We start from the raw sequence: 27516 nt of genomic DNA, 5'->3' as shown, positions 1-27516 counted from the left end.
CCAAAGGCTGCTGCCTCGCATCCTGGCGCCTTTGCTCAGCTCTCCCTTCCTGATGAGGCCTTCCTATGACCACCCTAGAACTTCAAACTCTCCCTGTACCCTGTCCTGCTTCTCTGCTGTATTCTTAGAGCCTAAAACCAACAGTACCTAGCACATAGTAGGAGCTCAATAAATATTTGTTGAATGAATATGTTTATTTTGAGAAATGCTAAAATGATAAGGAATGAGGAAGGCGCTGTGGATGAAATGAGAAGTGGTAGTAGAGTCATCCTCAGGGACTTCTAAGGTCCTGGTGAGCTGGAGACAGGTGCTGGGAGGCCAGAGGCAGGGGAATCAGCTCCCGCTGCCCTGTGGGTGGGAGGAGTGAGCCTGGAGCAGGGAGGATTGAGACTGAAGGTGTGGATTGGGACTTGCAGGCTTGCAAGAAGGGCAGGGCAGCAGGCAGATGGCTGGCCAGCTCTCCCATGGCTGGGAGGGACCCTGAGGTCAAGAACACAGAAGGGAACAAAGCTCTGTGGAATGCAATGACATCAGGGAAGGGGACCCACCCCCCACTCCTGGTCCCCTGCCCATCCAGGTGGGGTTTGGAACAAGGGAACCCATGAGGTTGAGCAGCAGTGGGCTTCTGTGAGGGATTCAGTGAAGACACAGTGCTGCTTCCATGTCAGTGCCCGTGACTGGATCACACGCACACACATGCATAACGTCTCTGCTCTTAGCTCTGTGGATGGCCCTGGCTTGTCCAGTCTGCAGCCGTGTGGGAGTCACAGCTCCTGCCCTGTTCTGGACCCTGATCCCCTTGAGGCCAGTTTCCCACAAGGTCCCCTCAGTCTTTTTACCTGAAGGACTCGAGGCCCAGGACCCCAGGATTTGGGCCCCCACTACCATTTGGGCACAGCCAGGCAAGGGGTGTATAGGCAGAGGCTGGTGGCCAGCATGGTTGAGGGGCAGTTCAGGCCACTTGGAGGACATCACCTCCTGAAACTCCCCTCAGAAACCCGGGAGGACCGGACGAAGCGACTTTTTCGCCACTACACAGTGGGCTCCTACGACAGTCTCACTTCACACAGGTATAGGCAGGGGCAAGTGGGCAGGTGGGCAACGGTGGGCATGCATGTAGGTGGGACATGAGATGTGGAGGGAGGCCAAGAGCTGGTCGAGGGTTCCTGGGGATAAAGAGGTCAGAGGAGGGTGAGGTGGTGCCCAGCACACCTGTCTTCTGCCTTCCTTGGTTAGTCCAAGGGTAGCTCCCAGGGGTGGGCTATGCCTGTGGGACCCTATATGGGCACACGTGGCAGCCAGCCTGCTAGCCCTGCTACTTGGCAGGGTTCTCCTCACCTTCCTTGCTTTCATCCACCAGTGATTACGTCATCGACGACAAGGTGGCCGTTCTGCAGAAACGGGACCATGAGGGCTTTGGTTTCGTGCTCCGGGGGGCCAAAGGTAACGAAGGGGGTGTGTGGGGGGCAGGCCTGGCAGGCTGGCAGGGGCTGCACACTGCTCAGGGCGTCCTGTGCGGCTCGCCTCTGCTCCCCCACCCTCCTCCCTACCCCAGCCTTGCCCTGTCCCCCTGCCTCGCTTCTGCTGTGACTACCCTGGTTTGGGATGTCTCCATATGAGGCAGCGATTCCCTCCCTCCCCGCAGAGACTTCTCTGCTGTAGTGTGTCTAGAGGAGTGCGGCCTTTTAGTGGGGCCAGTGGAAATTGCTCAGAGGCTGTGTCCCTCATGCCTGCCCAGCCCTGGGTCACTCTGCCCTGGCCATCACCACTCGGGAGGTGGCTGTGTGGCGTTCCCACCTGGACCGTGAGGTGGAGCACCACCCTGACTGCCCCCTGCCCAACCCCGTGCCCCTGCAGCAGAGACCCCCATCGAGGAGTTCACACCCACACCAGCCTTCCCTGCGCTGCAGTATCTCGAGTCCGTGGACGTGGAGGGCGTGGCCTGGAGGGCCGGGCTGCGCACGGGAGACTTCCTCATCGAGGTGAGGCGGCCCTTACCTGGCAGGCAGCTGTGTGGGCCTCGGGGCCTTGAGGACGCACCGGCACTGCCTGCCCACTCCCTGTCTGTCCCAGGTGAACGGGGTGAACGTGGTGAAGGTCGGACACAAGCAGGTGGTGGCTCTGATCCGCCAGGGTGGGAACCGCCTCGTCATGAAGGTTGTGTCGGTAACAAGGAAGCCTGAAGAAGATGGGGCTCGGCGCAGAGGTGAGGGTGCAGACTACGGACTCCCCTCTGGCCCCTGACCTTAGATCTTTGACCCCAGGCCCACGTTCCTCTCCTCAGCCCCCGACCCAACTGCTGCCATTAGAAGCCTGATCCAGGTGCCATGGGCACGTCCATGGACCGGGCACCTCCCCGCCCCAGTGCCCCTGGCCCGGCCTGTGACCCCTGGCCCGGGTCACCCCCCAGCTCCCCGCCCCCTCCTTCCCGGCTTCCCCAGCCCCTGGCTGGAAGAGCCCTCCCCGCCAAGCTGCCGGCAGCCGCCTGGAGGCCGGGGTTGCCATGGCAACTGTGAGGTTGACGCTGCGCTGCGCTTATTGTGGAGGGGTAGGGGGAGGCGGCACCTGGGGGAAGAGGAAGCGTCTTCTCCCCGCGACGTCGCGCTTTCCTGGCCCAGCCCAGGCCCGGGCTTGGCTGGCCACACCCTGGCCGCGAGGGACAGTGGCCTCCGGGGCTTGGGGGCCCGGAGCAGCAGGAGCCTGCCGGGGGGCCCCTCCCAGCCCCCACCCCATGGCTCTGGTGCCCCTCACACAGCCATCGGAGCCTGCAGGGCGGGCACCCCAGGCTGGGGCCGGCCACTCTGGGCCCCCACCGGGGTCCTTGCCAACCGAGGCCCCGTTGCCCAGCCTGGCCCTCGTACCCCCTGAGCGCCCAGCGCCATGAAGAAGTTTGCATCGAGTCGCAGTCTGAACAAGATCCTGGCGCAGTGCGACTCATCCTCACGGGAGTACGAGGAGATCCAGGCGGTGGAGCGCAAGTGGCATCTGCACCTGGCCGCGCCGCGCTGCCCGCTGCGAGACAGGAGGTCCAAGGCCTCCCTCTTCTTTGCAGCCCCGCCGCCGCCCAAGAGGGCCCCCAGCACCACACTGACTCTGCGCTCCAAGTCCATGACAGCGGAGCTTGAGGAGCTTGGTGAGCTGCAGGGTCGGGCGGCCTCGGGGTGGGCGGCCAGGTGGAGGGAGTGGTGGCCGCGGCCAAGCAGAGGCATTGGAGGGAGGCAGGCAGGGGCGTATGAGCAGGCCAGAGGTGAATGGGCGGCTGCGGAGTGGTTGGGGGTCTGTGGGGTGAGGAGGGGGGTGGTGACGGACCGAGGGCTGGCGGTCCTGGCTGTGATGTGTCTGCCTGCACGTGCTGCTCTGGCTGTCCACATCTCCAGTCTGCCTTCACGCCTTCTGTCCACCTAAGTGGGGGAAGGGCAGGGTCAGGGCCCCGGACTCTCCTCCTGGCTCTGCTGGGAACCAGCGATGTGACCTTCACGTTCATTTTGCCTTCTCAGCACCTACTGGTCAGGCAGGGACGCTTCCGTCAAGCTGCTGACCTCACAGGGCTGTGTGAACATTGCGTGTATGAGGAAGGGATAGGCCTTCGAGGGCTGTGGGAGGCAAGCGGGTGTGTTGGGGCTTTTGGTCATGTCCCAGGGTGACTAGCGATACCCCCGTGGTGGGCATGTCCAGATATAGGTGACCATGTCCTGACACACGTGGCCATCAGCATCCTCATGGCATGTCCCAATACACGTGACTGGTAACTGTTCTATTTTTCTGTAATCCAAACCCAGTCTTAATCCCAGACTTTGCTCTGGCTGCAGCCATAGAATGAACCCTGACTCTGATCCTAGGCTGAGCTCTGACCCGGTCTTGGCCATAGGAAGAGAACTGATCCTGGTTCTGGACTGAGTCCCAGCCCCAGCTCCAAGCAGGGTTCTGCCCTAGGCATGGAACCCTTACCTGTACCCCCAAATTACTCCCGACCTTACTCATGGACAGAGCCTTGACCTCATCCTGGCCACGGGCTGAGCCCAGGTGCTCTTGAGTAGAGTTCAGCTGAGTGTGGAGAACAGCCAAGCAGACTGGGCCGACACGGCCGGGATTTTCCCTTCACCATAAATACTCTGAATAAAATAAAACTTAAAAAGCACACAGCTAACTCAAAACAAACAAAGGGGAATTCCCCAGGCCTCAGAAAGGAAGAGAGAAATCAGAGCCAAGAGAATGAGAGGAGACTGTTGGCTACCTAGTCCGTGAGGGCTTGGGACAGGCTGTAGATCCTAAGGGCAAGGGGTCAGAATTCTGATGTCCACACAGAGCCAAGAGATGTGACTCTGGGCCCATGAGAGGTGGGAAAGCAAGAACCAAGCCCAAGAACTGGAATTAGCATCAAAAGAACTGAAAACCAGCAGAATAGGAAAGGGACAAAATAAGGTGTTCAAATAAAAAGTTTAAAAGAACTAACAAGTCGAGAGACCAGGACAGTACAAAAAAAGGAATATGAAGATTTTTAAAGGATTCCTGAAGAGCTTACTGGAGCAAAAAATAGAGCCTCTGAAGTTAAAAAAGATCCATGGCAGGGATAAATGGTATACTAGACCCAGCTGAAGAAAGAAACAGTGAATTAGAAGATAAATCTGAGGAAATTACCCAAAATGCAGAACAGAAAGATAAGGAAATGCAAAATATCAAAGCAGAGAGTTGGAGGACAGGTGAGAAAATCCAAGCCTAATAACTCTCCTGGAGGCAGAGAGTAAAATGCTGGAGAAGAGGCAGTGTTCGAAGAAAAAATGGTCAAGAATTTTCTAAAATTGAACAAGGACTGCAGTTTGTAGAAGTATGAGTCCCAGGCATGGAAATAAAAACAAATCTAATGCCTAGACCTGTCATCGCAAAGCTTCACAGGAGAAGCTTCATAGAGAAGAATCTCAACCCCCAGGAGAAGCTGGACAACTTCAGAAAAGACCATGGTCAGGCCGACAGCCAGCTTCTCCTCAGCAAAAGTAGATGCTGGAAGTCAGTGGAACAACTTCAGAGTCAACTCAGAATGCTTTTTCACCTAGAATTCTGCACCCAGCTAAACCTGCTCATTCAAGAGTGAGGCAGAGAAGCGAGCCAACTTCCGGCCCTAGGGTCATGAAGGCCCAAGGCTTGTCATTGAGAGCCGACCCAACACACTGACTGGGGATCCAAACGGATCGATAAACCAGTACCGGTGGGCAGCTGGGCCTGGCTAGACACCAGCCCAAGGCTCTAGTGGGTGACTCCCTGGAGTCTGAGCACAGAGTCTCTGTCCACACTGCTGGGTTGAGAGGTCACAGCTTTTGTTGATGCTGGACCCAATCTCTACATCTCTCTGTTCAGAGAAGAAGAGGCCACTCTGCCCACAGAGAACAGTGGTCCTGGGAAGCCAGCACACTTGCTGATCTCTAGAAACACTTAGTTTGAGGAAGCCAAGCCAGTATCTGGGTTTCTCCAGGTATCTAAAGGGTCATCCCATGATCCAGCTTTTGTGCCTTTAAAAGAGAAATAAGAACTGTTGGTTCGTTGCAGCATAAACATGCTCCTTCTGTGTCACACTGTTGAGAGCTGAAAGAACCCTTTAGGATCTTGCAGTCCACCGAGAAGATGACCTGAACACCCAGAAAAAAAGGAGAATCTGAGGCGGTGGTGAGGGTGGAGACTCATGTCCAGGTGGCTGCTTGCTGCCTGGAGGGTGTAGGGAGAAGCAGGGTCCTGCAGGAGGAGGAGGAGGAGGAGGAGGAGGAACTTCCTTCTGGAGAGTACTGTGAGAAGAGGCAGTGCCCAGAAGGGCTGAGGTGGCCGGCAGAAATGGGATCATGAGGAAGTGGCTGGGGTGGTGACACTCCTGCTATGGGCGTGGGACAGCCCCAGAGCCCTGTAGCATTGGGGGACCTCACGGTCACCTTGTGCTCATCTGCTCAGCTTGAACCGAGGATGTGCTGGGGCTGCTGAGGTCAGGGGAGACCCGGCCAGGAAGGGCTCTGGTGGGTCAGAGCCTCTCCTATTCATCTGCTTCCTGTGGGAAATCTGGGACTCCTGGGTCCCTTTTCCTCTTGTGATGAGAATGTTGGGCAGGTGCCATACCAATATATGGTCGCCTCGGTGGCACAGTCTGGCATACACCCTGACCTGCTCTTGTTGAACTCACTGTGCAGAACACTCAAAGGTGACCCACACAGCCCTCCATGGCCTCCAAACTTGGTTTTTATGGGGTTTTGCCTTTCTTCTGAACAAACATTTGGCAGAGCCAAATATGACTTAATTGTGTGTGGACGTCTCCACATGTGTGTCTTTGTGCGTGTGCTTATCTGCACGCCTGTGTGTACATATGTAAGTGGATGTGCATGGGCGTTGTGTATGTGTGTGCATGGGCCTGTGGGTGCATGCACACACTAGCATATGTCCCCACTCCTGGTTGTTCTACCCTGAGTTCTAAGTCATGTAGTGACTCAGCATTCAGGCAAATTTGCTACTCGTGGTCTGATAGGTACAGGCCAGGGATTGTGAGGGGGTCTGAGGGTACTGGTTGTTGGGAGGGGTGGAGAGGTGGGGAAATGGGTCCTGGGTGCTGAGGGACAAAGCCTGCTTCTTACCCCCTTTGCTCTGTTTCTTGATTCTAAGCCTCCATTCGGAGAAGGAAAGGGGGTGAGTCATCTGCTGTGTCCGCAGGGCCCCCAGCTTTGCCTGACCCCAGTCCGGGGAAGAGCTGGGAAGAGGGTCCAGTTCAAGTCAGGGTGGTCTGGAAGCCTGGGCTCTACCCTCCTCCTCCCTGGGATCTAGAGGGGCACAGTAGAAGGCCCTGGGAAGGGGTGGATGGGAGACTTTCCAGGGATGTGAGGAGGGGTGCAGCTGTGGGCCTTGGGGCACAGGTGTGGGGCTGGGTGTGAGCACTGTGGAGGCAGCCTGTAGAAGCAGAGCTGGGAGAGCCTCCCAGTGGAGGCTGTAGCACGTGCCATAGGTGCAGCACGGAGCTGCAGGGTGGAGGGTGTGAGAGCCTGGCTGTGGGTCTGGGTTGGGGGGCAGGTGACCGGGCTGGTGGTGCCCAAGTGTTTGGCTCTGGCCCACATTGCTTCTTTCTGCCTGTCCCCTGAGGGCTCCTTGTGCCTGGTGTGTGGGTCCTATTTCTGTGTTGATATGCTGTGGGGTCCAGCCCAGTGCTGACAGTCTCCTCAGAGCAGGGGTCTGGGCCCCACAAACTGGGAAGGGGACTTGGAGCTCTTCTATCTAACATCCCCCAGGCTGTTGACTTCACCACCCCTGGCTGCAAGGGGTGAAGCATCCATGTAGGGACAGAGTCTGGTCCTGGGCATGGGGAGATCAGGGCCTGGCTTCCACCAGCCTCCTCACCTCTCCAGGGTACAGGAGCCTTTTTTTCTGCTGCATAGGCATCAGGGCCAGATGGTGGCATGAGATGGCTTTGTGGCCCCAGGACTTGTGTTCACTCATTTGTCTGTATGCCTGGGGCCCTTGTCTGTCTCAGCCCAGGCTCTTCTGCGTGACCTGTGGCCTCGCCCTCTGCATTCTTCTTTTGCCCCTGGCCCTGGTCCCAGGTGCCTTCTCAGGTGTTAAAAACAGATGACGAGGTCTCTGGGGATACTCCACACCTTTGAGACAGACACATGAGCTGTTTCTGGAATATTTTGATTCTCTCCTCGTTAGTGGGGCTCTCGGGGTGCTGTGATGGGCCTGTGTGCTGCTTTTATTTGTAGAGGAGGTGACTGGAGATCCATCACCTCTGCAGGTTCCGTGTACCTGCTTGGGTCCTGGGTGTGTGAACAGCTGCTGCAGGCTGCATCTACAGCTTAGGGGAGCACATGCCCCATGCATTCCACAGGTGCTTTCTCTCTGGTCTTTTTATGTCTGCAGTTTCTGGATAGGATGGTAGTCTTACTAGATCTATGATCTGGGCAGTTTATTTCTGTTGGAGCTTCAATTTCTTCTTGGGTAAAATGAGGGCAGTGACAGTATCTTCATGTGGTGGTCATGGGATGAGGAAGGGGATTCACATGAAGCTGCTCTCTGGAAACCACCAAGGACTTACTAAATGGTGGTGACGGCGTTTCCAGCTTCCAAAGAGAAATTATTCACTTTACTACAAAACCGGAAGACTGCCTTAAGGAGCTGCCCTGGCCTGCACCTGGGCCCAGCAGCTGGTGGTATGGGAGCCCTGCGCAGCCCAGCAGAGCCGTTGTAGCAGATGCTCTGCGGGTGAGGTGTGGCATTGCTTCAGCTCCGTGTCACTTGGGGCTGGGCTGGATGCTCAGGCATGCAGGGAAGGGTGCTTGCTGTCCTTTTGAGCCCACAGGCTGTCTGGGGAGATGAGGCTCAGACAGGAGGAGCTGTCGCAAACGCGTCCTCAGTGGCTGCACTGAGTGGGGTGCATTGGAGCCTTCCTGTGTGTGCTCTGATTCTCACAGTGGACGCTGGAGCATGCACTTCTTATGCCTGTTCTATCTGATAAGGAAACTGAGTCACGCAGGTTACATCAGAACCAGGGTCAAGGGTAGGTCTGTCTGGGTTGGGTACTGGACATCTTGGGAGTCTACTTACTGCCCCATAGCAATTGCTGAGCAGATCTGGGCAAAGCCAGATGGGGCACTTCGGACAGATGGCGAGGGTGGTCAGATGCATGTCCCTCCAGGGCCAGCATGTCCCCTGGGAGTGGGGAGGGGTGGGGCAAAGTGTGTGGATGCCAGGTGACAGGGTGGCCGGCAGGTGGATGTGGGAGCTGCCCTGCTCCTGTGTCCCAGGCTGACCCTGAGTAGACCCACCGCAGTCACCTGACCAGAGCTGCTAGTTCTCAGACTCATGTGTTTAACAGAATTTCCAAGTCCTGTTAACAATCAAAGGTACCACTTTTAAGAACATTAAATAGCTTTAATATGAACAAGCAAATAAAGCTTTTATAAGAGATTTGAAGAGAATGCTGTCTGAGGTTTCCCAGGGCCTCTCCCTTCCTGGGCTTTGTGCAGGCATCAGCCCCCTGGGTCCCCTGACTGCTTTCTAAGGGGCTTGGGGAAGCCTCCTCCCTTTCAATAACCTCTTCCTTTCTCCCAGCCTCCCACCCTGGGGGGAGGGGGGCTGCTTTTCTTGGGATGAGGGGTCTTTGTCCTCCTGATCTTAAAATGTGACCGTAGAACCATATTTTTGGGACCCTAACCTAGGGCTGTGAGCTCTGTTTCAGAAAGTGTCCCCCATTCATTCCCTGACAAACATCTTTTGTGGATACCTGCTGTCCATCAGGGGCCTAGGGCTGCAGTCCTACCGGAAGCAGCTTATCTTTTGGTGCTGTGGGGGTACAGACAGGCCAGTAAAGCACGTGCTGAGAGGGGAAGTGAAGGGCAAAGGGAAGCAAGTTCAGAGTGACTCGACTCTGAGTAGTTCTGGTCCCCTCCCTAACCTCACGGGCTTTCCCTGGAGTGTGGTTTGAGGGTCGCTTGCAGCCTTCCTGAGGACAGAGGCCAGGCTGGAGCAGGGTCTGGGTCCTGTGTGAGGGGCTTGGGTGGGATGGAGGTTACAGGGCCTCCCTCTCTTCACTCTGGAGTGCATGCCTTGGGGTGAGGGGCCTCACTGGCCTCTGTTAGCAGGGGGGCTGCTGAGGGATGCTGCGGGCTCAGTCCAGGGGGCTGAGACGGCACCTCCTCGCCTGTGCAGAGAAGCTGGATGAGATCCTGGCGGCCGCCGCGGAGCCCGCGCTGAGGCCGGACATCGCGGATGCCGACTCCAGGGCTGCCACTGTCAAACAGCGGCCCACTAGTCGGAGGATCACCCCTGCTGAGATCAGTGTAAGGCTGCCGGTCACTGGGGGCTGGGGAACGCATGGGGACAGGGCGCCACATTCCCTGCTGGGCATTGTGCACTTCTCTAGGGTGGGGGGGCCCATCATTTGGACCTCACTCTGCCACGGCCTCTCCTGGAGACATTTGGGGTCATCGTAACCCCAGTAGGACCACAGAGCAGTTCATGCTGAGTGCTCGCTCCTCTGGCTTCAGGTTTCCGTGTCTCCTGCCTTAGGCAGGTTCTGTGTCTTACTAGGACCCCTGGAGCACCCCGCCCTGCTGAGGCCATGGCTTGGTGTGTCCCCCACCCACTCCTCTCACTTAGTACCTGGGCTGCTCCCCCAGGCCATACTCAGGCCTGCTCTGCTCTGGCCCTGTTGGCATCGACACCACCCAACTCTCCACTCTGGGGCCTCTGATGCCTGGGGGCAGAGCCTCGGTCTGATTCCTGGGTGCCATGGGCCCTAGCATCATTAGAATTTGTGCATGGGGTATCTGAGCTCAGGCTTCGGAGGAGTGGAGGAGGATGTGTGGGGCTGGATGGAGAACTGGGGGCCCCGGCACCCTAGAGCCTCCATGTCCCCCCCACCCCCAACTCCCACAGTCACTGTTTGAGCGCCAGGGCCTCCCAGGCCCAGAGAAGCTGCCGGGCTCCCTGCGGAAGGGAATTCCACGGACCAAGTCTGTAGGTACGGCTGGGCTGGGGGCTGCACGGGGCCGGGAGGAATGGGGCAGGGGTGGATGTGGGGCTGGAAGACTGTCGCTCCCCACCCTTCAAAAGGGGTTTCCAGTTTCCCTCTGATTCTGCTCTCCCTGGCCCCAGCCTAGGGATCTCATTTGTGGATGTATGTGGCTGTCAGTCCTTCCCCCGACCCAGAGGTACTTTGTGGAAAGAGACCCTTGAGGCTCCTGCCCGCCCCCCCCCACTGCTCCCCATCCAGTGGGCGCCTACTCTCTGTATCCCCTACAGATGCCAGCATTCCTATCCCTGGGTCTTCTGTCTCCTATCCTGGCTGCTCCCTCTGCAGCCTAAGTACATCTCAAATTTCTGACCCTAAAATTCCCTCCCCTTGAACCTGCCGCAGGTACTGCCGTCTTTCTTCTCCTTCACATCCAATTTTCTCCAAAAGTCACCTCTGCTGGCTGGCTGGCTCCTCCCCTCCACCAGCCCTTCAGCCTGGGAGACGCTAGCTCTCTCCGTACCTAAAACTGAAATTGCTCATACCAGAGTCACCAGTGTTTTCCTCCCGGTGGACACACGACCAGCGCTCCTCTCACCCATCTCGATTGGCATTTGATTCTGCTCTCCTTCCTCTTCCATGAAAATCTCCCCTTTAGGGCTTTAGGACATTTCCTCATTCTTCCCTCAGTTCTCAGGCTGCACCTTTTCACTCCATCCTCCTTTCCCCCATGAGTCCTCAAGGCTGTGTCCCCAGCCTCTTGCCTTCTGCACTTGTCTCCTTGGCGCCCCTTCACACCCGACCTGCCATGTCCCACACTTGCCCATCCCCTCATTTGACCCCACACTGCACTAACAAGCCCCACCCACTGCTTCTCACCCTAGGCATCCAGGCCCCCATCCATCAGTCCACCCACAGACCTGTCCGCCTGTTCATCCTCCGTTCATGGACACCCTGGTACACTATCCTTTGTTTGGCCATTGGAGTAAACACTCAGCCCTTCGTACAACACTGCTCTATGCACACTGGTTCCTTAGCCCTTACAGTGACCCTGCTGGGGCAACACTCTCAGTACCTCCATCACAGATGAGGAAACTGAGGCACAGAGGCAGTGCTCCCCCAAGGTCTCACATCTGGCCAACCAGCTCTCATACCACACACCTTAATTCCCCTGTGGGCCATGCTGAGTGAGGCCCACTGTGGCTGACCCTGGGCAGGGCATGAGGGCTGAGCTGGGGATGGTGACAGCTGCAGACACAGCTCAGCTCAGCAGTTACATGGTGAGTGTGAAGGCATGTGTACAAGTGGAGCCGAGTATGGAGCATCAGCCACATCTGGTGTCGTGGACCCTGGGGTTGGGGGTCATGAGCTGAGACATGCAGGATGAATGGTTGTTTCTGGGAGAGAAATGGGTTAATACCTTTGGTTTCCTCATAACCTCCTACCCCAGCTCCACCCTCTAGTCCATTCCTTTGGCTAAAGGGCTTTTCTGCAGAGCAGATGTCACCCCACATCTCTCCAGTTGACCCTCTCTGGGCTCCGCACCACCTCAGATGGTATCAACAGATTCCCCATTTCATCCCAAGGCAAGTGACTTGGCTTCACCCTAAATTAGAACTTGGCCAAAAACTCGCATCTTCTAGAAGCACTAGCTTTTCCTGCATAGCTCTCTCATGCACAGCTTGTGGGCGTGTTTATCTGCTGCGCAGGACATGCAGCTGGGAGGAGACCCAGGACAAAGCCAGCGCCCATTCAGTCTCCAGCAGACCTAAAAATGATGGTGGCGACTTCAGCTGCCTCCCTGGGACTCATCTAGGTGATCAGCACCGCTGTAAGCTGCAGGTGGTTCCAGCTCACACAGCCCCGTGATGGGCGTGGGTTGATCTGAGATTAGGAAACTGAAGTGCCAACAGGTTAAGGGACTCTAGACAGTAACTGGTGGAGCTGGGATCGAGGCCTGAATCTTTACACGAGAGCTATATGCAGGACAGGATGCTGTGCGGGAGGCCTGGGGAGAGCCCTGCGGTGGGTGAAGGAGGTGGCGGCTGGGAACCCGCGAGCTGTGTCGCAGTGAGTTCAAAAAATGACCAAGGCCAGAGTGAAGCCAGGTGTAGATTCCCAGGCATTCCACCAGGGACGGGTGGTGTCCCCACGGAGGAGCCACTCACCTGCTCTCCTTGGACGGGGCCGTCTAATACCCACGGCATAGCTGAACACGCCAGCAGCACAGGCTGTCCACTCTGTGCACAGGGACCCTCAGGAGGTCCTGCCTCGTTCCCACCAGGCGGCAGGACAAGGGCCCTCAGCGCGCCAGCCCTGCTCCTGCACAGACCCTAAGGACTTCTGAGTGAGGCAGGTAGAGTGGGTTCATTTTACGCCTGTGTTGCCCATGAAAGCTGAGGCTCAGAGGGGCTCAGGTGGTCACACAGCCAGTGGGGAGCAGAACTGAGACTACTGAGTGCTCAGCCTGCAGCTCCATTTTAATCCTCCGTGTCTCCCGTCGATCCAGCCTTGGTGAGTCTCAGCCATTAGGGTCACAGCAGTGGCCTCCTGGCGGCCTCTCTCAGTTCAGTCTGCTTGGGTCTCTGGGACGGAGCCTCTCAGGGCTTCTCTTTTCACAGAGCATCTCATCTGGGCATCAGCTTGCTTTCTGCCGGATGCGTGGCTCCACTGGCCACAGTCCGCTGCCAGCCCTTTATCAGTCCTGTTCTGGGAGACTGCCCCTCTGATTTCTGACTGTCTCCCTTCTTCCCACCTCTGGTTGCCACCAGAGCTTCCCAGTGAGAACTGCTTTTTCTACTGCTGGTGGTTCTGAGATGTGGCCTTGCTCAGCCTTGGGTGGGAAGCCTTACCCCTGCCACCCCTAGCCCCTCTCTGCAGTTCTGCCCCTACCCTCCTGGAGTGTCTTCTACGGGCCACCCAATGTCCTGGGGCTCGGGCAGGTCTTGGCACCGACCCAGGTACTCAGTTTGGGTCCTTTCTCAGAGCCTCCGCTGGTGGGGGCCTCCCTCCAACCTACACCTGAGCTGATAGCTGTCCCCAGCCTTGGCAAGGGCCATCATGACCCAGCACAGGGCTTGGGATGCAAGGCCTGGGCTTCGGGGGATGAGCCCACCCTGGGGGCCTTGCTTAGATCCCGAGGTGTGGGCTCCCCGTGTGACCCCCTACTCCCCAACCCCAGCCCCCACGTCCGCCCCGGCCCCATCCTCCCCAGTGGGTAGTGCCTCCACCAATTTCTAAGTGGCGCACTAGCAACCCTTGCCTCTGGAACGTGGCTGCTTTTGCGGGGCGTCGGGGCAGGGCGGGCCTCTGCAGAGAGAGGGCGTCCGTGCCCGGAGGGACCTCAAAGGTACCGGCCCTCAGCATACCATCCAGTCTCACTGGGGCCCCTCTGTCCTCAGGGGAGGATGAGAAGCTGGCGTCCCTGCTGGAGGGGCGCTTTCCGCGGAGCACGTCCATGCAGGACTCGGTGCGCGAGGGCCGCGGCATCCCGCCCCCGCCGCAGACCGCGCCGCCGCCCCCGCCGGCTCCCTACTACTTCGACTCGGGGCCACCCCCCACCTTCTCGCCGCCGCCGCCCCCGCCGGGCCGCGCCTACGACACTGTGCGCTCCAGCTTCAAGCCCGGCCTGGAGGCGCGCCTGGGCGCGGGGGCCTCGGGCCTGTACGAAGCCGGCGCGCCCCTGGGTCCGCTGCCCTACCCGGAGCGGCAGAAGCGCGCGCGATCCATGATCATCCTGCAGGACTCGTCGCCCGAGGCGGGCGACGGCCCCCGGCCCCCGCCCGCGGCCACCCCGCCGGAGCGGCCCAAGCGCCGGCCGCGACCGCCCGGCCCCGACAGCCCCTACGCCAACTTGGGCGCCTTCAGCGCCAGCCTCTTCGCGCCATCCAAACCCCAGCGCCGGAAGAGCCCGCTGGTGAAGCAGCTGCAGGTGGAGGACGCGCAGGAACGCGCGGCCCTGGCCGTGGGCAGCCCGGGCCCGGGCGGCGGCAGCTTCGCCCGCGAGCCCTCCCCGACGCACCGCGGGCCTCGGCCCAGCGGCCTCGACTACAGCCCGGGGGATGGCCCCGGGCTCTCATTCGGAGGCCCGGGCCCAGCCAAAGACCGGCGGCTGGAGGAGCGGCGGCGCTCCACCGTGTTCCTGTCGGTGGGCGCCATCGAGGGCAGTCCCCCTACTGCGGACCTGCCCTCCCTGCAGCCCTCCCGTTCCATCGACGAGCGCCTCCTGGGGGTTGGTGCCGCCACCGGCCGCGACCTGTTGCTGCCCTCCCCCGTCTCTGCCTTGAAGCCATTGGTCAGCGGCCCGAGCCTTGGGCCTTCGGGCTCCACCTTCATCCACCCACTCACCGGCAAACCCTTGGACCCCAGCTCTCCCCTGGCCCTTGCTCTGGCTGCCCGTGAACGGGCTCTGGCCTCCCAGGCACCCTCCCGGTCCCCCACGCCTGTGCACAGCCCTGAGGCTGACCGCCCTGGGCCCCTGTTTGTGGATGTACAGGCCCGTGATTCTGAGCGAGGGGCCCTGGCCTCCCCAGCCTTCTCCCCGAGAAGCCCAGCCTGGGTTCCTGTGCCTGCACGCAGGGAGCCTGAGAAGGCTCCCCGAGAGGAGCGGAAGTCGCCGGAGGATAAGAAGTCCATGATCCTCAGTGTCCTGGACACGTCCCTGCAGCGGCCAGCTGGCCTCATTGTTGTGCACGCCACCAGCAATGGGCAGGAGCCCAGCGGGCTGGGGGCTGAAGAGGAGCGCCCAGGCACCCCAGAGCTGGCGCTGGCCCCGACCCAGTCCGCAGTGTTGGCAGAGCCCCTGTCTAGTCCCCGGGCCCAGCCACCTGGCAGTGCCCCAACAGATGCTGGGCCAGGCCAGGGCAGCTCAGAGGAGGAGCCGGAGCTGGTGTTTGCTGTGAACCTGCCGCCTGCCCAGCTGTCCTCCAGCGACGAGGAGACCAGAGAGGAGCTGGCCCGCATCGGTCTAGTGCCACCCCCTGACGAGTTTGCCAATGGGGTCCTGCTGGCCACACCGCTCCCTGGCCCAGGATCCTCGCCCACCACGGTGCCCGGCCCGGCCTCAGGGAAGCCAAGCAGTGAACTGCCCCCTGCCCCCGAGTCTGCGGCCGACTCGGGGGTGGAGGAGGCCGACACACGCAGCTCTAGCGACCCCCACCTGGAGACCACGAGCACTATCTCCACAGTGTCCAGCATGTCTACCCTGAGCTCGGAGAGTGGGGAACTCACTGACACCCACACTTCCTTTGCCGACGGACACACTTTTCTACTCGAGAAGCCACCAGTGCCTCCTAAGCCCAAGCTCAAGTCCCCGCTGGGGAAGGGGCCGGTGACCTTCAGGGACCCGCTGCTGAAGCAGTCCTCGGACAGCGAGCTCATGGCGCAGCAGCACCGGGCCGCCTCTGCTGGGCTGGCCTCTGCCGCCGGGCCTGCTCGCCCTCGCTACCTCTTCCAGAGAAGGTCCAAGCTGTGGGGGGACCCCATGGAAAGCCGGGGCCTCCCTGGGCCGGAAGACGACAAACCAACTGTGATCAGTGAGCTCAGCTCCCGCCTACAGCAGCTGAACAAAGACACCCGCTCCCTGGGGGAGGAGCCGGCCGGCGGCCTGGGCGGCCTGCTAGACCCTGCCAAGAAGTCGCCTATCGCGGCAGCTCGGTGAGCAGGGCAGTGTGGGGAGGGTCCTGTCCTATGTCATACCTGCCTCCCGTGTTCTTCCTCTTGTCCACCCACGGTTCCCTCTGCTACCCACCCCCCTCCCGTGGCCCATGCTGTCCCGCCCCTCCCCTGTCGGTGGTGCCCCTCCCTGGCCTTCCCCGTCCATCCCTAGCCTTCTTCTGTCCTGCCTGTCTGTGTGGGATAGAAGGCTCCTTCCAGGCCCTGAGCGTCAGGGCTGCCCTTCTCCATCCCCATCGGTGCTGGGCCTGGGAGCTGGCGCCCATCAGAGACCTGCGCTGGCGACAGGCCCTCCAGGGCCCTGCTGAGGCCCCCTGCCCTGGGTCCCCCTCGTCCCCAAGGCTCCTGTGGGCTGTCTGACAAGAGACCAAAGCCGCCTCTATCATTCAGGGTCATTCTGTGGTCCACTCTGGAGTTGCGAGACCCGTCCCCCAGCCCCGACTCTTTTGCTTCTTTGTGCCCCTGTGCAGCCCCCCTTCTGGCTTCCCTTTGGCCACATGACTTCCCCATGTGGCTGCTGCCATCTTTCCTGATCCTTTTCCTTTTGGGACCCAGCGCAATTTCCTGTTTTCAGCCCCAGAAACATTCCTGTTTCTTAGCACTGCCTCACAGTCTTAAACACAGACTTCTGTGTGTGTTACATTCAAATCGCATTAAGAAGCCAGTCTCAGATGGAAGTTACACCACTTCCTGGCACCCTCCAACTGCCTCTCACCTTTTCCATACCTTCCCTGTCCCTCTGTCTGTCCTCACCTCCCACCCAGGGTGGGGTCTTGAAGAGGCCATATTGTGCCCTGAAAATGGGGGGAGGCACTGGTTTGGGGGGAGAGCCTGAGCAAGGGCTGGGGTGCTAAACAGAAGCTGCCAGAGGCCTGGGCTGACTCCTTGGATGTTTCTCTAAGGACTCCATTCCCAAGGCTCTCCTCCCAAAGGGGATCCCCTTGGCCTATGGGCTCCACGTTGCTGCCCACAGTCGCTGGTCTGAGGCAGAGCTGGCCATCCCCTGCTTGGCCCTTGCCTGCCTTTTTCAAGCTGCTTTTGCCTTCTGTGCCCCTTAGGCCCTCTCCCCCTCTGGCTTTGGGGATAGTGTGTGGGGTGCCACCTCCCACTCCTTGCATCCTGAAGACCAGCCTGGCACAACCTTTCCTGTTGACCTGGGAGGGCAGAGTTCACAGAGCAGTGAAGGATCAGATCTTACAGGGGCTTGTCTGATTTACCTTCCTCCAGTTAAAGATTCCAAAGATAAGCCAGGCTTGGGAAGCACCTGTGTGCTCCAGGATTACTGCTTCCAAGGCCCCTGTCCTCCCAGGGGTTCGCTCCCAGGCCCCCTCCCGTTTTCCTCTTCTGACACCCGGCTGAAGGTGAAAGCCCCTCTCCGGCATAGAAGTGCCCTTAGACTGGCTATTACAGGTGTGGCCGGCGGTCCCACTAGGGTGGGCAGCCCGCATCCCAAGCCTCTGCAGGACGAGACTCCTGAGAGCAGGGCTCCCTGACCCAGCCTCAACCAGGCCCCGTCTTCTCTCTGACTCTCCTCCCTCCACCAGCCTCTCCATTGCTCTGTGCCCCTCAGGCCCAGTGAAAATTAAAGCCACTTAAAGTGGGTAGCATAGTGCCTGGTGTGGTGCAGGCCCTCAATAAACATTTGCTGAACAGGTGAAAGAGTGAAGCTAAATGCAAGTGCTGTCTTTTTTGATTTGAGATCTAGAGAGGTGGCTTAGGACGAATACTATAAGACACATACGTGGTGCAGACATACTGGCTGTCGAGCCACCGCGGTGAGGCTCAAGGGAGCCCAGAAATGGAGCGTTTGCCCCCTTTGCCCCATGGGCAGCTGGGACAGTCACAGGGCAGGACAAGGTGAGTGCTGAGCTGGCTGCTGCCTTCCAGTGTGCCCTCTTTGAACTCCCCTTCCCACAGGCATTGTCAGCGTTTCTCCTCTGTCAGGGTGAGGGTCTCTTGTCCCACGGCCCTGGGGTTGTGCCAGGACCCTGCGTTTGTTTGCTTTCTTGGACACAGGGTGGGGAAGGGCAAGACCAGCAGGTCCATCTTTACATTCCATCTTTTCTGCAGGCATGCTGAAAAATGAGCCTTTCACTCAGTAGTTCCTGCAGAATTCCAGCCTCTCTATGAGTTCATGTGGGTCCCCTGCTTTCCCCTTAACTCATCACTGGAGTCAGGGAGAGGTAGGGCTGTCACTGGCAGTGCCTGACTCATGCTTTTCTAGGAGCCAGGACCCGGGAGCAGCCCACCTAGCAAACAGATGCTCACAGTAAGGGGAGGGTGGTCCTCCACTGGGGAATCAGATGCTGCTACCACAGGCACTGAAGGCCGCACAGCCTAAAAAAATGGATAGGCTTTGTGATGTGATCCCCACCAGCTTCGGCAACTCACTTCATTCTCTGGTGTCTGCTTGAATCCTTGCTTTGTAGTCCTGGACAGGACACTTAACCTCTGTGAACTTCAGTCCCTCCCCTGTGAGGTGGCGAGATGCAGCTTCACCTATGGAGCACAGAGCACAGGGCTGCCTGGTGGGTGTTCATACGTGAGCAAGCTGAGCATCCACGCACCCGGCCAGGCCCCTGGTGGGGAATAAGGGGTAGCTGTCGCACTAGAAAGTGTCAGATCATGTCATTCCTCTGCCACAGCTATTCGTTAGAGGGGCAATAGTACAATAACCTTTTTCCAGATAATAAAGCCAAGGTTCTAAAGAGGTCTACTCCAGTCTGTAAGTGGTGGCATCTCTCTGACCCCAAGCCCTGCTCTCTGTCCACTTAACCTGGAGCCTGTTGTTAAGCCCGTTCTGGTGACAAACATGGGTTCTGCAGACTAAACACTCACACATAAATGCACACATGCTCATCTGTAGACCGGCAGCCTCACTGATAAGGCACATGTATTCTGAAGTAGCCTGTACGGGGGCCCACTCCGTGCCACCTGCTGGCCCAGCCTCACAAACCTCCCCCTGCCGTTCTGTTCCCTCACTTCCCCCTGCTGTTCATGTTCCCTCCCTCCCACCTGTGCTCCCCTTCTCACCCTCAGATCTGGACAAAACCATGGCCCCCTGGAGTGGGCCCCACTGCCAGCCCTTAGCCTTTGGTGGCAGACAGGGTGTCAGCCCGGCCCTCCATGTGACCAGTAGTGGCTGGGTGCCTTCAGGGCTGCCCATGGCTCTCATTCTCCAACCAGCAGTGCCTAGAACCTGGCACTCATTTCTCACTTAAATACAAAATTACTAGTGATATTGTCCTTTAGAGAAATGTCCAAAGTATGGGAAGCTCTGAGGTCCAGGTGGTGGTGTTTCCTTCCCAGGGCAGTCTCCACGGCCATCCAGAGGGTCACACTGCTGAGCTTTGTCCTCTGGTCCCCAACATGTTCCCTCAATTTCATCTCCCAGGCTCACCCCGCTGCTTACCCGACAGACACCACAAGAGAGGAAACATCCCTCTCTCCCCACTTCCCCACCTGTGGCTCTGATGTCCTTTAGCCACAGGGCACCCTGCAGCTTGAGATCTTTCCCGGCAACTGAAGCCACCCTGTATGTCATGGATTTGAAGCCTGGTGACTTGTGAAAAGGGCTGGCTCGTGTGCACTGGGGCTGTTTCTCTGACTTTTGGATGGAAGCTCTCATGTGCTACCTCTGAAGGTCCAGGGCCTTGGGGTCTTTGGACTGTCGCTCCCAGAACATCCATCTGCTCTATGCTTCTGCTTTAGGTCTATCCCTGGTACACAAGTGATCTGCTCAGAGGCCCACACTGTCTCTGGGCCCACATCTGTGCTGAGCTCCATTTGTTTTCTGGGCCTTACAGCTGGGTCTGAGGCTCATCCAGTGTCTGAGCCACACGGCAAGCCCCGGTTCTGCTATAGCTCTCAGTTTTATACCTGTCTGACCCTCACATCTGGTTCTATAGACAAGTTTATGATGAAATAGCTTTGCAAATACAAAGTCAGAGAGGTTCGTTCCTGCATTACTTCTTAACGCCCCTGGTGCTCTGTGTGCCATGGCCTCACACTGGTCAGGGGGCAGATGGCTTCTGCAGTAGGTCACGTATCAGTGTCTCACAGGAGTGCACATCCCTGTGATGGTGCAGGAGCCCTGCCTTGGTGACCTTCTATGGGCCCCATCCTGCACCGTGTTTGGCAGAGATCTGACAAAGCCCTATGAGGGTGCAGGTGCCTCAAGGCCAGTAGGACTTGTTCTGAAACCTGGACAGACAGCTGCTGTGTGGCAGCTGGGGAGGGGTCACCCCGGCCAGGCTGTGCTCTGTCCTTGCAGGTCAAACGAGGCAGAGGACATGTGCTTCAGGAGTTCTGAACTCTGCTGGAGGAGAGGCAGGGGTTACAGAGGAGGGGACATGGGGATATCTGGAGTGTTTTGGGGTTGGAGCAGTGACTGGGTGTGGGCAGGGAGGTTGGAGTAAGACGCCATGACTGGGTGTGAAGCTGGCAAGCCTTATCTAGTTTTGTGCTCCTGTTGCGGATTATTTCCCTTAATGAGGCTCCCAAATTGCAAAAGGCCACAGACCTAGACCGGCCCTGTGTGAGCGCAGGTGCAGAAGCACTGGGGATGGGGAGAGCATGTGTGGAGACCCCAGTCAGAGGTCGGGAGCTCAGGAGAGACTGGCTGGGCCTCCCATGCAGCGTCCCTGGGCACATCGGCCACAGTGAAGGGTGGGAGTGGACCACACTGCCCAGGAGGAAGTGCAGACTAAGAGGGGAGCCTGGGGGAGCCATCCCGGAAGGAAGGGGAGGGGAAAGGTGCCTGACGGGGAAGCAAGAGGGTCCCTCTGACAGCCTTGGGAACAGCAGGAGTGGGAAGAGGCCAGATCTCACTGGTGAGTTGTGAGGAAGCAAGATATGCAAGATCTGGATGTTGGTGGAAGAGTGGAAGAAGTTAGTTGGGGCTGTGGAGTTTGCTGACCGTCTTGGGGAGGGCTGCAAAGGCATTCAGGCACGGGGGAGCCCGGTGGGTATGGTGTGAGAGTGTGGGCAGCCCCGAAGCCTTTCAGGAGGCTGGCAGGTGTGGTGACGTGGCCATGCCACGGCTGGAACCTGGCTGGGAGGCGGTCAGACAGCCTAGAGTGGTGATGCACAGTGACGGGTGTGCCAAGGTGCTTGTGCAAATGTGGGTCTGGACCTGGGGCATAGCTGGCTTCCTGCTCTGGGAAGAATGTGGGCAGCTCTGTGTTCCTCAAGAGGAAGGGGAAACGCAGCAGAGACCTGAGCCATGGGCACCCTTCGACCACTCCCTGCCATGCACTGGGGCTCTGGGAGGGCATAGCCTTCCTTAGGCTCTTTTAAGCCTCTTGCAATCTCCAGCATGATCCGGGCAGCCTTAGAAGTGTGGCTGGCCCTCTCTCTGTAGCTCCCAGCCCAGTAAAGCATGGCCCTTCATCGCTGGCAGGTGCCCACCTCCCCACACTGTACCACTCCTTGGGAGGGTCTCCTTGGGCACCGGTGCAGTCAGCCTGCCTTCCTCCCAGGCCTCCAGCTCGCCCCCCTGCCAGGCAGGAGACTCCAGTGCTGACCACACAGGCCTCTTGGAGCCCAGACCCTGCTCCGGGCCTAGGCCAAGCCTCTCCACTGCACTCCCCAGCACGCACCATCCTCTCTGCCTTCACTGCTTGGCTGTAGACCCACCAACTCGTCACTGTGCTTCCGTCACACCTGAGGCTCCAGGCACACCCGACATGGCTCCACTGAAACTTATCTTTGGGACAGGGCCAGGAGGGAGTCCATCCTCACATGTAGGCCCCAGGACAGGGTCACAGGTGAGGGCCCTGGGGAGGGGCGTGTTCTGGGCACTGCCCTTCAGCATCTCCCCCAGCATTGCTACCATTTCCCTAGCAATCCCCACCCCCACCTGAGTACCCGCCTCCCCGTCCCACTCTGCCATGGAGCCCAGGTGTGTCGGGAGCAGGAGGGTTTCTTCTAGTGATTGGCTCCTGTGCCCTGAGCCCACCCCAGGTGTCTTTGGAGCCTTTCCCTGCCAAGGATAGGCTGGGGGGACATCTGGTCTGAGCTCTTCCAGAGGTTTTGTTATGGATCTGAGCGATTGGGAGGAGGCAGTGGGGACAGAGGCCGAGGAGAGAGAGCAGCGGAAGGCGGTGGAAACGAGGTCGAGTGGGAGGAACAGAACTACACCTCCAGCGAGAGGCTGGCATTGCACAGGTGGGAGAGGAAGAGACAAAGCCTGTTGTAAGGGGAGGACGGATGCTGAGGGTGCCCCGTTTGGTGTGGGACTGGCACCAGGCAGGATAGCACGGAGTGGAGTGGGGGAACCCAGAGGAGGGGTCCTTTGCACAGCCCAGGTTGGGGCAGGGAGAGGGAGGGGAGATGGCAGCTGGAGAGAGGCTGGCCAGACAGCCGGAGCGGGGGACACTAGGCACCAAGTGCCAGGTGTCTGCTGAGCACTTGCCGCTCGCTGTCCTAAGTAAGGCCCGAGTATGGGCACTGCCCTGGTCCACACTTTGCGAACTGAGAACAGGCCGCACAGGTGAGCCAGGAGCCCACCAGTGCTTCCTGAGTCTGGCCTGCCTGGCGCCGTCCCCCCACAGCTCCCGATTTGGCTCCCCCGTCGTACTGGGCCCACTGCCCCTGAGTCCCTTCCTCAGTGGGTGTCCAGCAGGGGGTCCTCGGGCCTGGCCGCCTGTCCTGTGGCTGACTGTGGGCCTGGGCCGCTAACATTCTCTCTCATTGCTCTCTCCCGCCCATCTGCATGTGGCTGCTCTGTCTAGCTGTGCCGTGGTCCTGAGCGCCGGCTGTGTAAGTGAGCATGCCCATCCCATGCCTCTCACTGTCCATGCGCTGCACCTGGCCACCCAGGTCTCTGCTCTGCTTGGCTTTGGTGCCACTGACAGCCCTCTGAGGCCTCCTCTGGCCACAGTAGGGTACAGGGAAGGAAAGGGGGTTTTCTCTGGTGGTCCCCCCCCCCCCCCGGGCAGGCCTCTGCCCTGGCCATGCTGAGGTGATGTTGGGAAGTGAGTCATCATTCGTGTGTGTGTGCACACGTGCCTGCACGTGTGCTTGTGTCCCCGTCACGAGCAGGCCACTGCCACTTCTGTCACTACTGCCTCTCACCTGTCCTGCACGTGCTCCTCTGTGTGGGTGTCTGTCTGGTTCAGTCTTGTGTTGCCACCAACCTTTCTCACGACTCAGCCATGCCTGCAGCCAGCCCAGGTTTCCCTGGGTCTCCTCATGAGGGCAGAACTGTTGGGGCTGTGGGGGCTCACCCTCCAGGGCATGGGCGAATGGGACAGTGCCCACAGCCAGTGTCCGAGGCTATCAGGGATGAGACAGTCAGCCTTCTGCCAGGAGAGGCTGCCTTTCCTCCGGTGGGCTGTTCTTGGAGCCCCCAGGAAGTGGACGGGGCCACCAATTTTACTCCTTACTCCATTCGGCTAAGCGGTCCTCCCTCCCAGCAGGCTCTGACCTTGGTGGCTAAACAAAATGGCCCCTCTTCCTTCCTCCGGCCCCTTCCCCGGCCAGCCCCGCCCCCAGTGTCCTCCCGGCCGCTGGCCCCGCCCCCTCCGGCCGTCCCCCACCCTGCCTAGCGCCTTGCACCTGGCCTTGACCCCCTCTCCCTCCGCAGGCTCTTCAGCAGCCTCGGTGAGCTGAGCTCCATCTCAGCGCAGCGCAGCCCCGGGGGCCCGGGCGGCGGGGCCTCCTACCCGGTGCGGCCCGGCGGCCGCTACCCCGTGGCGCGGCGCGCCCCGAGCCCAGTGAAGCCCGCGTCGCTGGAGCGGGTGGAGGGGCTGGGGGCGGGCGCGGGGGGCGCGGGGCGGCCTTTCGGCCTCACGCCTCCCACCATCCTCAAGTCGTCCAGCCTCTCCATCCCGCACGAGCCGAAGGAGGTGCGCTTCGTGGTGCGCAGCGTGAGCGCGCGCAGCCGCTCGCCCTCGCCGTCGCCGCTGCCCTCGCCGGCGCCCGGCCCCGGCCCCGGGGCCCCCAGCCCACGCCGGCCCTTCCAGCAAAAGCCGCTGCCGCTCTGGAGCAAGTTCGACGTGGGCGACTGGCTGGAGAGCATCCACTTGGGCGAGCATCGCGACCGCTTTGAGGACCACGAGATCGAGGGCGCGCACCTGCCGGCGCTCACCAAGGACGACTTCGTGGAGCTGGGCGTCACGCGCGTGGGCCACCGCATGAACATCGAGCGCGCGCTCAGACAGCTGGACGGCAGCTGACGCCCCACCCTCGGCCGTGCCCTGCCGGCAGGGCCCCCGCCCCAACCCCGCCCCCGGGCCGCGGGCTCGGCCTGCCCCACTCCATGGCGCCGGGCCAGGAATGTTGCATGAATCGTCCTGTTTGCTGTTGCTCGGAGACTTGCCCTGTACATTGCTTAGTGCCCTCCCCGCGAGTCCCACCCAGCACAAGGCCAGAAAGGGCGAGGGTCAGGGAGGCTGCAGCTGGAGGGGTGGGGGAGGGGCTCTGGCCTGACCACCTCCGGCACAGCTCCTGGGGGCTACTCGCCCAGAGGGGGGTACCTAGCCCAGCATGCGAGGTCAGGCCACACCTTGGTGACTCGGGGGGTGGGGGGGAAGACATTGGGGTTCTCGGTTGGGGACCAAGGAGCCCCCCTGTTTTGCATATTTTAATCCACTCTATATTTGGAACGAGAAAAGGAACAAATATCTCTGTCCTTAATAGCTTCCCTTCCTCTCCCCTCAGCCCCCCAGTGGTTCCTCTGCGGCTGCCCAGTCTTCCATCTCTGGCCCCTCACTGCCACTGCCACCCCACATGGGGCAGGGACGCTCCAGCTGGTCTGGGGTTGGCCAGGGTCCTATTAGCCTGCCCTGGGGACCCAGCTGGGCCCCCTCCCCTCGCCGAGCTATAGTGTGCCCCACCGACCCTTCAGGTGCTGCGTGGAGGAGGGGCGGCAAGCAGCCAGTCCTTCTGGGCACTAGCAAGGTCAGGTGGCCTGGGAGACCATTGCTCTGGGAGGGGGTAGGCAGGGCCCTGTCACCTGCCCCCGGCCATGTCCCTCACAGGGTAACTCCCCAGGAGGGATCAGCCTTCTCCCTAAGCTGTTGGGCAACTAACTACAGCAGAGAAGCCTCCCAGCCTCAGACCCCAAAGTCTCCTGTTCCCACCCTATGTGTGTGCGCACATGTGCGAGTGTGTGAAACTCTGGGTGCGGCTGAGGGCCTCAGAGCCCTGTGTGCCTGATCGGAGAGTGGCTCCAAGGGGGCTTCTCTGGACTAGTGTGGGGGCTTCAGGAGGGTGCCTGGGTGTGCCTGTGAAAGCACTACGTCTCCACTTCCAAAGAAAGTCAGAGGCCACCTTGCACCCTGGGACCTGCTGTTTGCCAGCTTGTCCTTCCAGAGCCTCGCCTAGCCTGAGCGGGCCTCCTTGATGAAGCCCTGATGCTTGTGGTGGGGGGGTGCCCTAAGGCCCTTGAAGGCAGCGCCCTTCATTGGGCTTCTGGGGGGATCATAGGAGGACCCCTAGAGTCAGGCCACCATGTGCCCTGGGGAGAGGCAAAGCCCCAGAGGGCACCCCAGCCCCCTTACTGTGACTCCTCACACTCAGCAATGACCTGTGGGGTGGGGGGCCCTGGGATGTTTTTAAACCTAGGGTTTGGAGTCTGGACTAAGCTCCATCCACGTCACTCACAAGTTTCTGTTTATATTTCTAGCATTTTTTTAATAAAAAAAAAAAATAGAAAACAGAAGTTTTCACAGCCCAGGGGCCTGGCGCGCCGGTCTGTGCCCACCGCCCCGCCCCGGCCTGCCAGCCCCATTCCCTGGGCAGAGTCACACCCAGTAACCCTTTCACCAACAGACCAGGTCACACACACAGCAGTCACTGTAACAGACTGCCGCATACACACTCCGTCTCACACTCACCTGTGGGTTTTTGGTTCCGTTCAATTTGGGTTTTTAACTTTACAGGGTCAGTTCCGCTTCACCCCTCCTTTTGTATGGAGTTCCACCCGGGGGATTTCACCCCTGCTCCAGTCCTGAGGCCTCCTGACCCTGACGTTGTGATACACCCCACAGAGATCTATGTTTCTTATATTATTATTATTGATAATAATTATTATAATATTATGGAATAAATTTATAAGAAATGAAACCATTTCTCAGTTGCCTGCTTGAGCACAAAGTGCTGTCCCTTGGACAGGTCTCACAGGCCTCCACAGCCTTGACGCACACATCCAGCCACAGGCCCTGGTGTCTCTCAGATCCCCATCTCTGGCCCAGTCTCTTTGCTGACCTCCACGTCCTCTCCTTGCGTCTCACCCGGAGTTCGGTACCTCGGCCCGCACTTCTTAAGCTGGAAGCTTTTCTATCTGCTCCCCAGCTTACCGAGGGACCTCTCCTCAGCTAGAAGTCTGGCTGTCCTCTGTGGTCTCTGGCCCCTTTCCTCTTTGGTGTCCAGTTGTTTCTAAATTTTGCTGCCCCCGTCTTTGAAGCCTCGCATGTCGTCGCTCCCCATGGCTGCTGCTCATGTCCAGGCACTCTGAGCTGACAGTCATACAGGCAGCCAGCTGCTCGGTGTGGCATGTCCTGGGGCTCCTCGTGGGTGGTCAGCCCATACAAAGGGCAGAGGCCTGTCAGTGAGTGGAAAGAGAGTGAACAGTGAGATGGGGTTGGGGAGGCTTTCCCTCGGAGTGGGGAAGGGGCACGCAGGGCGAGCCATGAGCATGGGAAGGGCAGGGCCTGGGGCTGAGAGGGCCAGGGGGCAGAGGTCCATGTCAGGCGAGTTGGGCACCAGCCTCCCGGTGGGGCTCCAGGAGGGGCAGTGGATCGGAGGCTGGCCACGTGCGAATGTAGCACAAGCACAGACCTGACTCCAGCTACTGCTGGATCGGCGGGGGTGGGTGAGAGCCTGGCCATCCCAGAGGGAGTGAGATTGGTCGGTGGAGTGAAGCCTGGTGGGCAGGAGGGGGGTGGACTTGGGCTCTTCACCCAGAGAAGGTGGGGAGCCAGAGGTGAGGGTGAGTGAAGCGAGGAAGGTCTGGCTGGCCGGGTGGGGAGCCGGGAGACATTGAGAGGCTTGCAGTCTATCTAGAAAGTCCCACGTTCAAATCTGCAACTTTTTCAAACTTGTTGCTTTCATTTTCAAGTTAGAAACTGTGGTCCTCATATCGAAGGGGCTGTGAAGGAAAGGCAGGGCCAAGGCGAGGAGCGCCGGGGGAGCCTGCGTGTGGGGGTGGAGGTGGGACTGACTTGCCCTGGGCCCGAGCACTCCAGCCCTGGAGGTCTCGGGCACACGGAGCCCTGGGTCTTTCTGGGGTTGGGACCAAAGCTTTGGGTGACTGAAGGAAGAGCGAGGATGGTGGGAGCCGGCCTTCCAGGCAAATGGCACTGCCCACTCTGGTTCCCAGGGCATCTGGAGGAGAAGATGACTGTCTCCACAGGCCAGAAGACACC

The 27516-nt window shown here is 59.5% G+C and overlaps 1 protein-coding gene across 6 annotated transcripts in view; it reads left to right on the top strand.

Annotated features, from left to right (window-relative positions):
- Positions 1-26215, top strand: part of SHANK3 (SH3 and multiple ankyrin repeat domains 3) — a 47853-nt gene extending 21638 nt beyond the window's left edge. For 3 of the 6 annotated variants that reach the window (XM_036906795.2, XM_057508362.1, XM_057508363.1), the window contains exons 14-23: positions 995-1070; positions 1361-1443; positions 1858-1982; positions 2074-2206; positions 3053-3133; positions 6634-6657; positions 9667-9797; positions 10396-10480; positions 13873-16126; positions 23733-26215. In XM_036906795.2, coding sequence (XP_036762690.2) covers positions 995-1070; positions 1361-1443; positions 1858-1982; positions 2074-2206; positions 3053-3133; positions 6634-6657; positions 9667-9797; positions 10396-10480; positions 13873-16126; positions 23733-24324 — 3584 coding nt within the window. In that variant the 3' untranslated portion in view covers positions 24325-26215. The other 3 variants (XM_057508364.1, XM_036906797.2, XM_036906796.2) reach the window with 3 other exon arrangements.
- Positions 26216-27516: the final 1301 nt, after the last annotated feature.

The sequence above is a fragment of the Manis pentadactyla genome, chromosome 10 (genome assembly GCF_030020395.1).
Source record: "Manis pentadactyla isolate mManPen7 chromosome 10, mManPen7.hap1, whole genome shotgun sequence".
NCBI lineage: Eukaryota > Metazoa > Chordata > Mammalia > Pholidota > Manidae > Manis > Manis pentadactyla.
The sequence above is the reverse complement of the archived record's forward strand: the minus strand, read 5'-3'. Positions and strand labels throughout refer to the sequence as shown.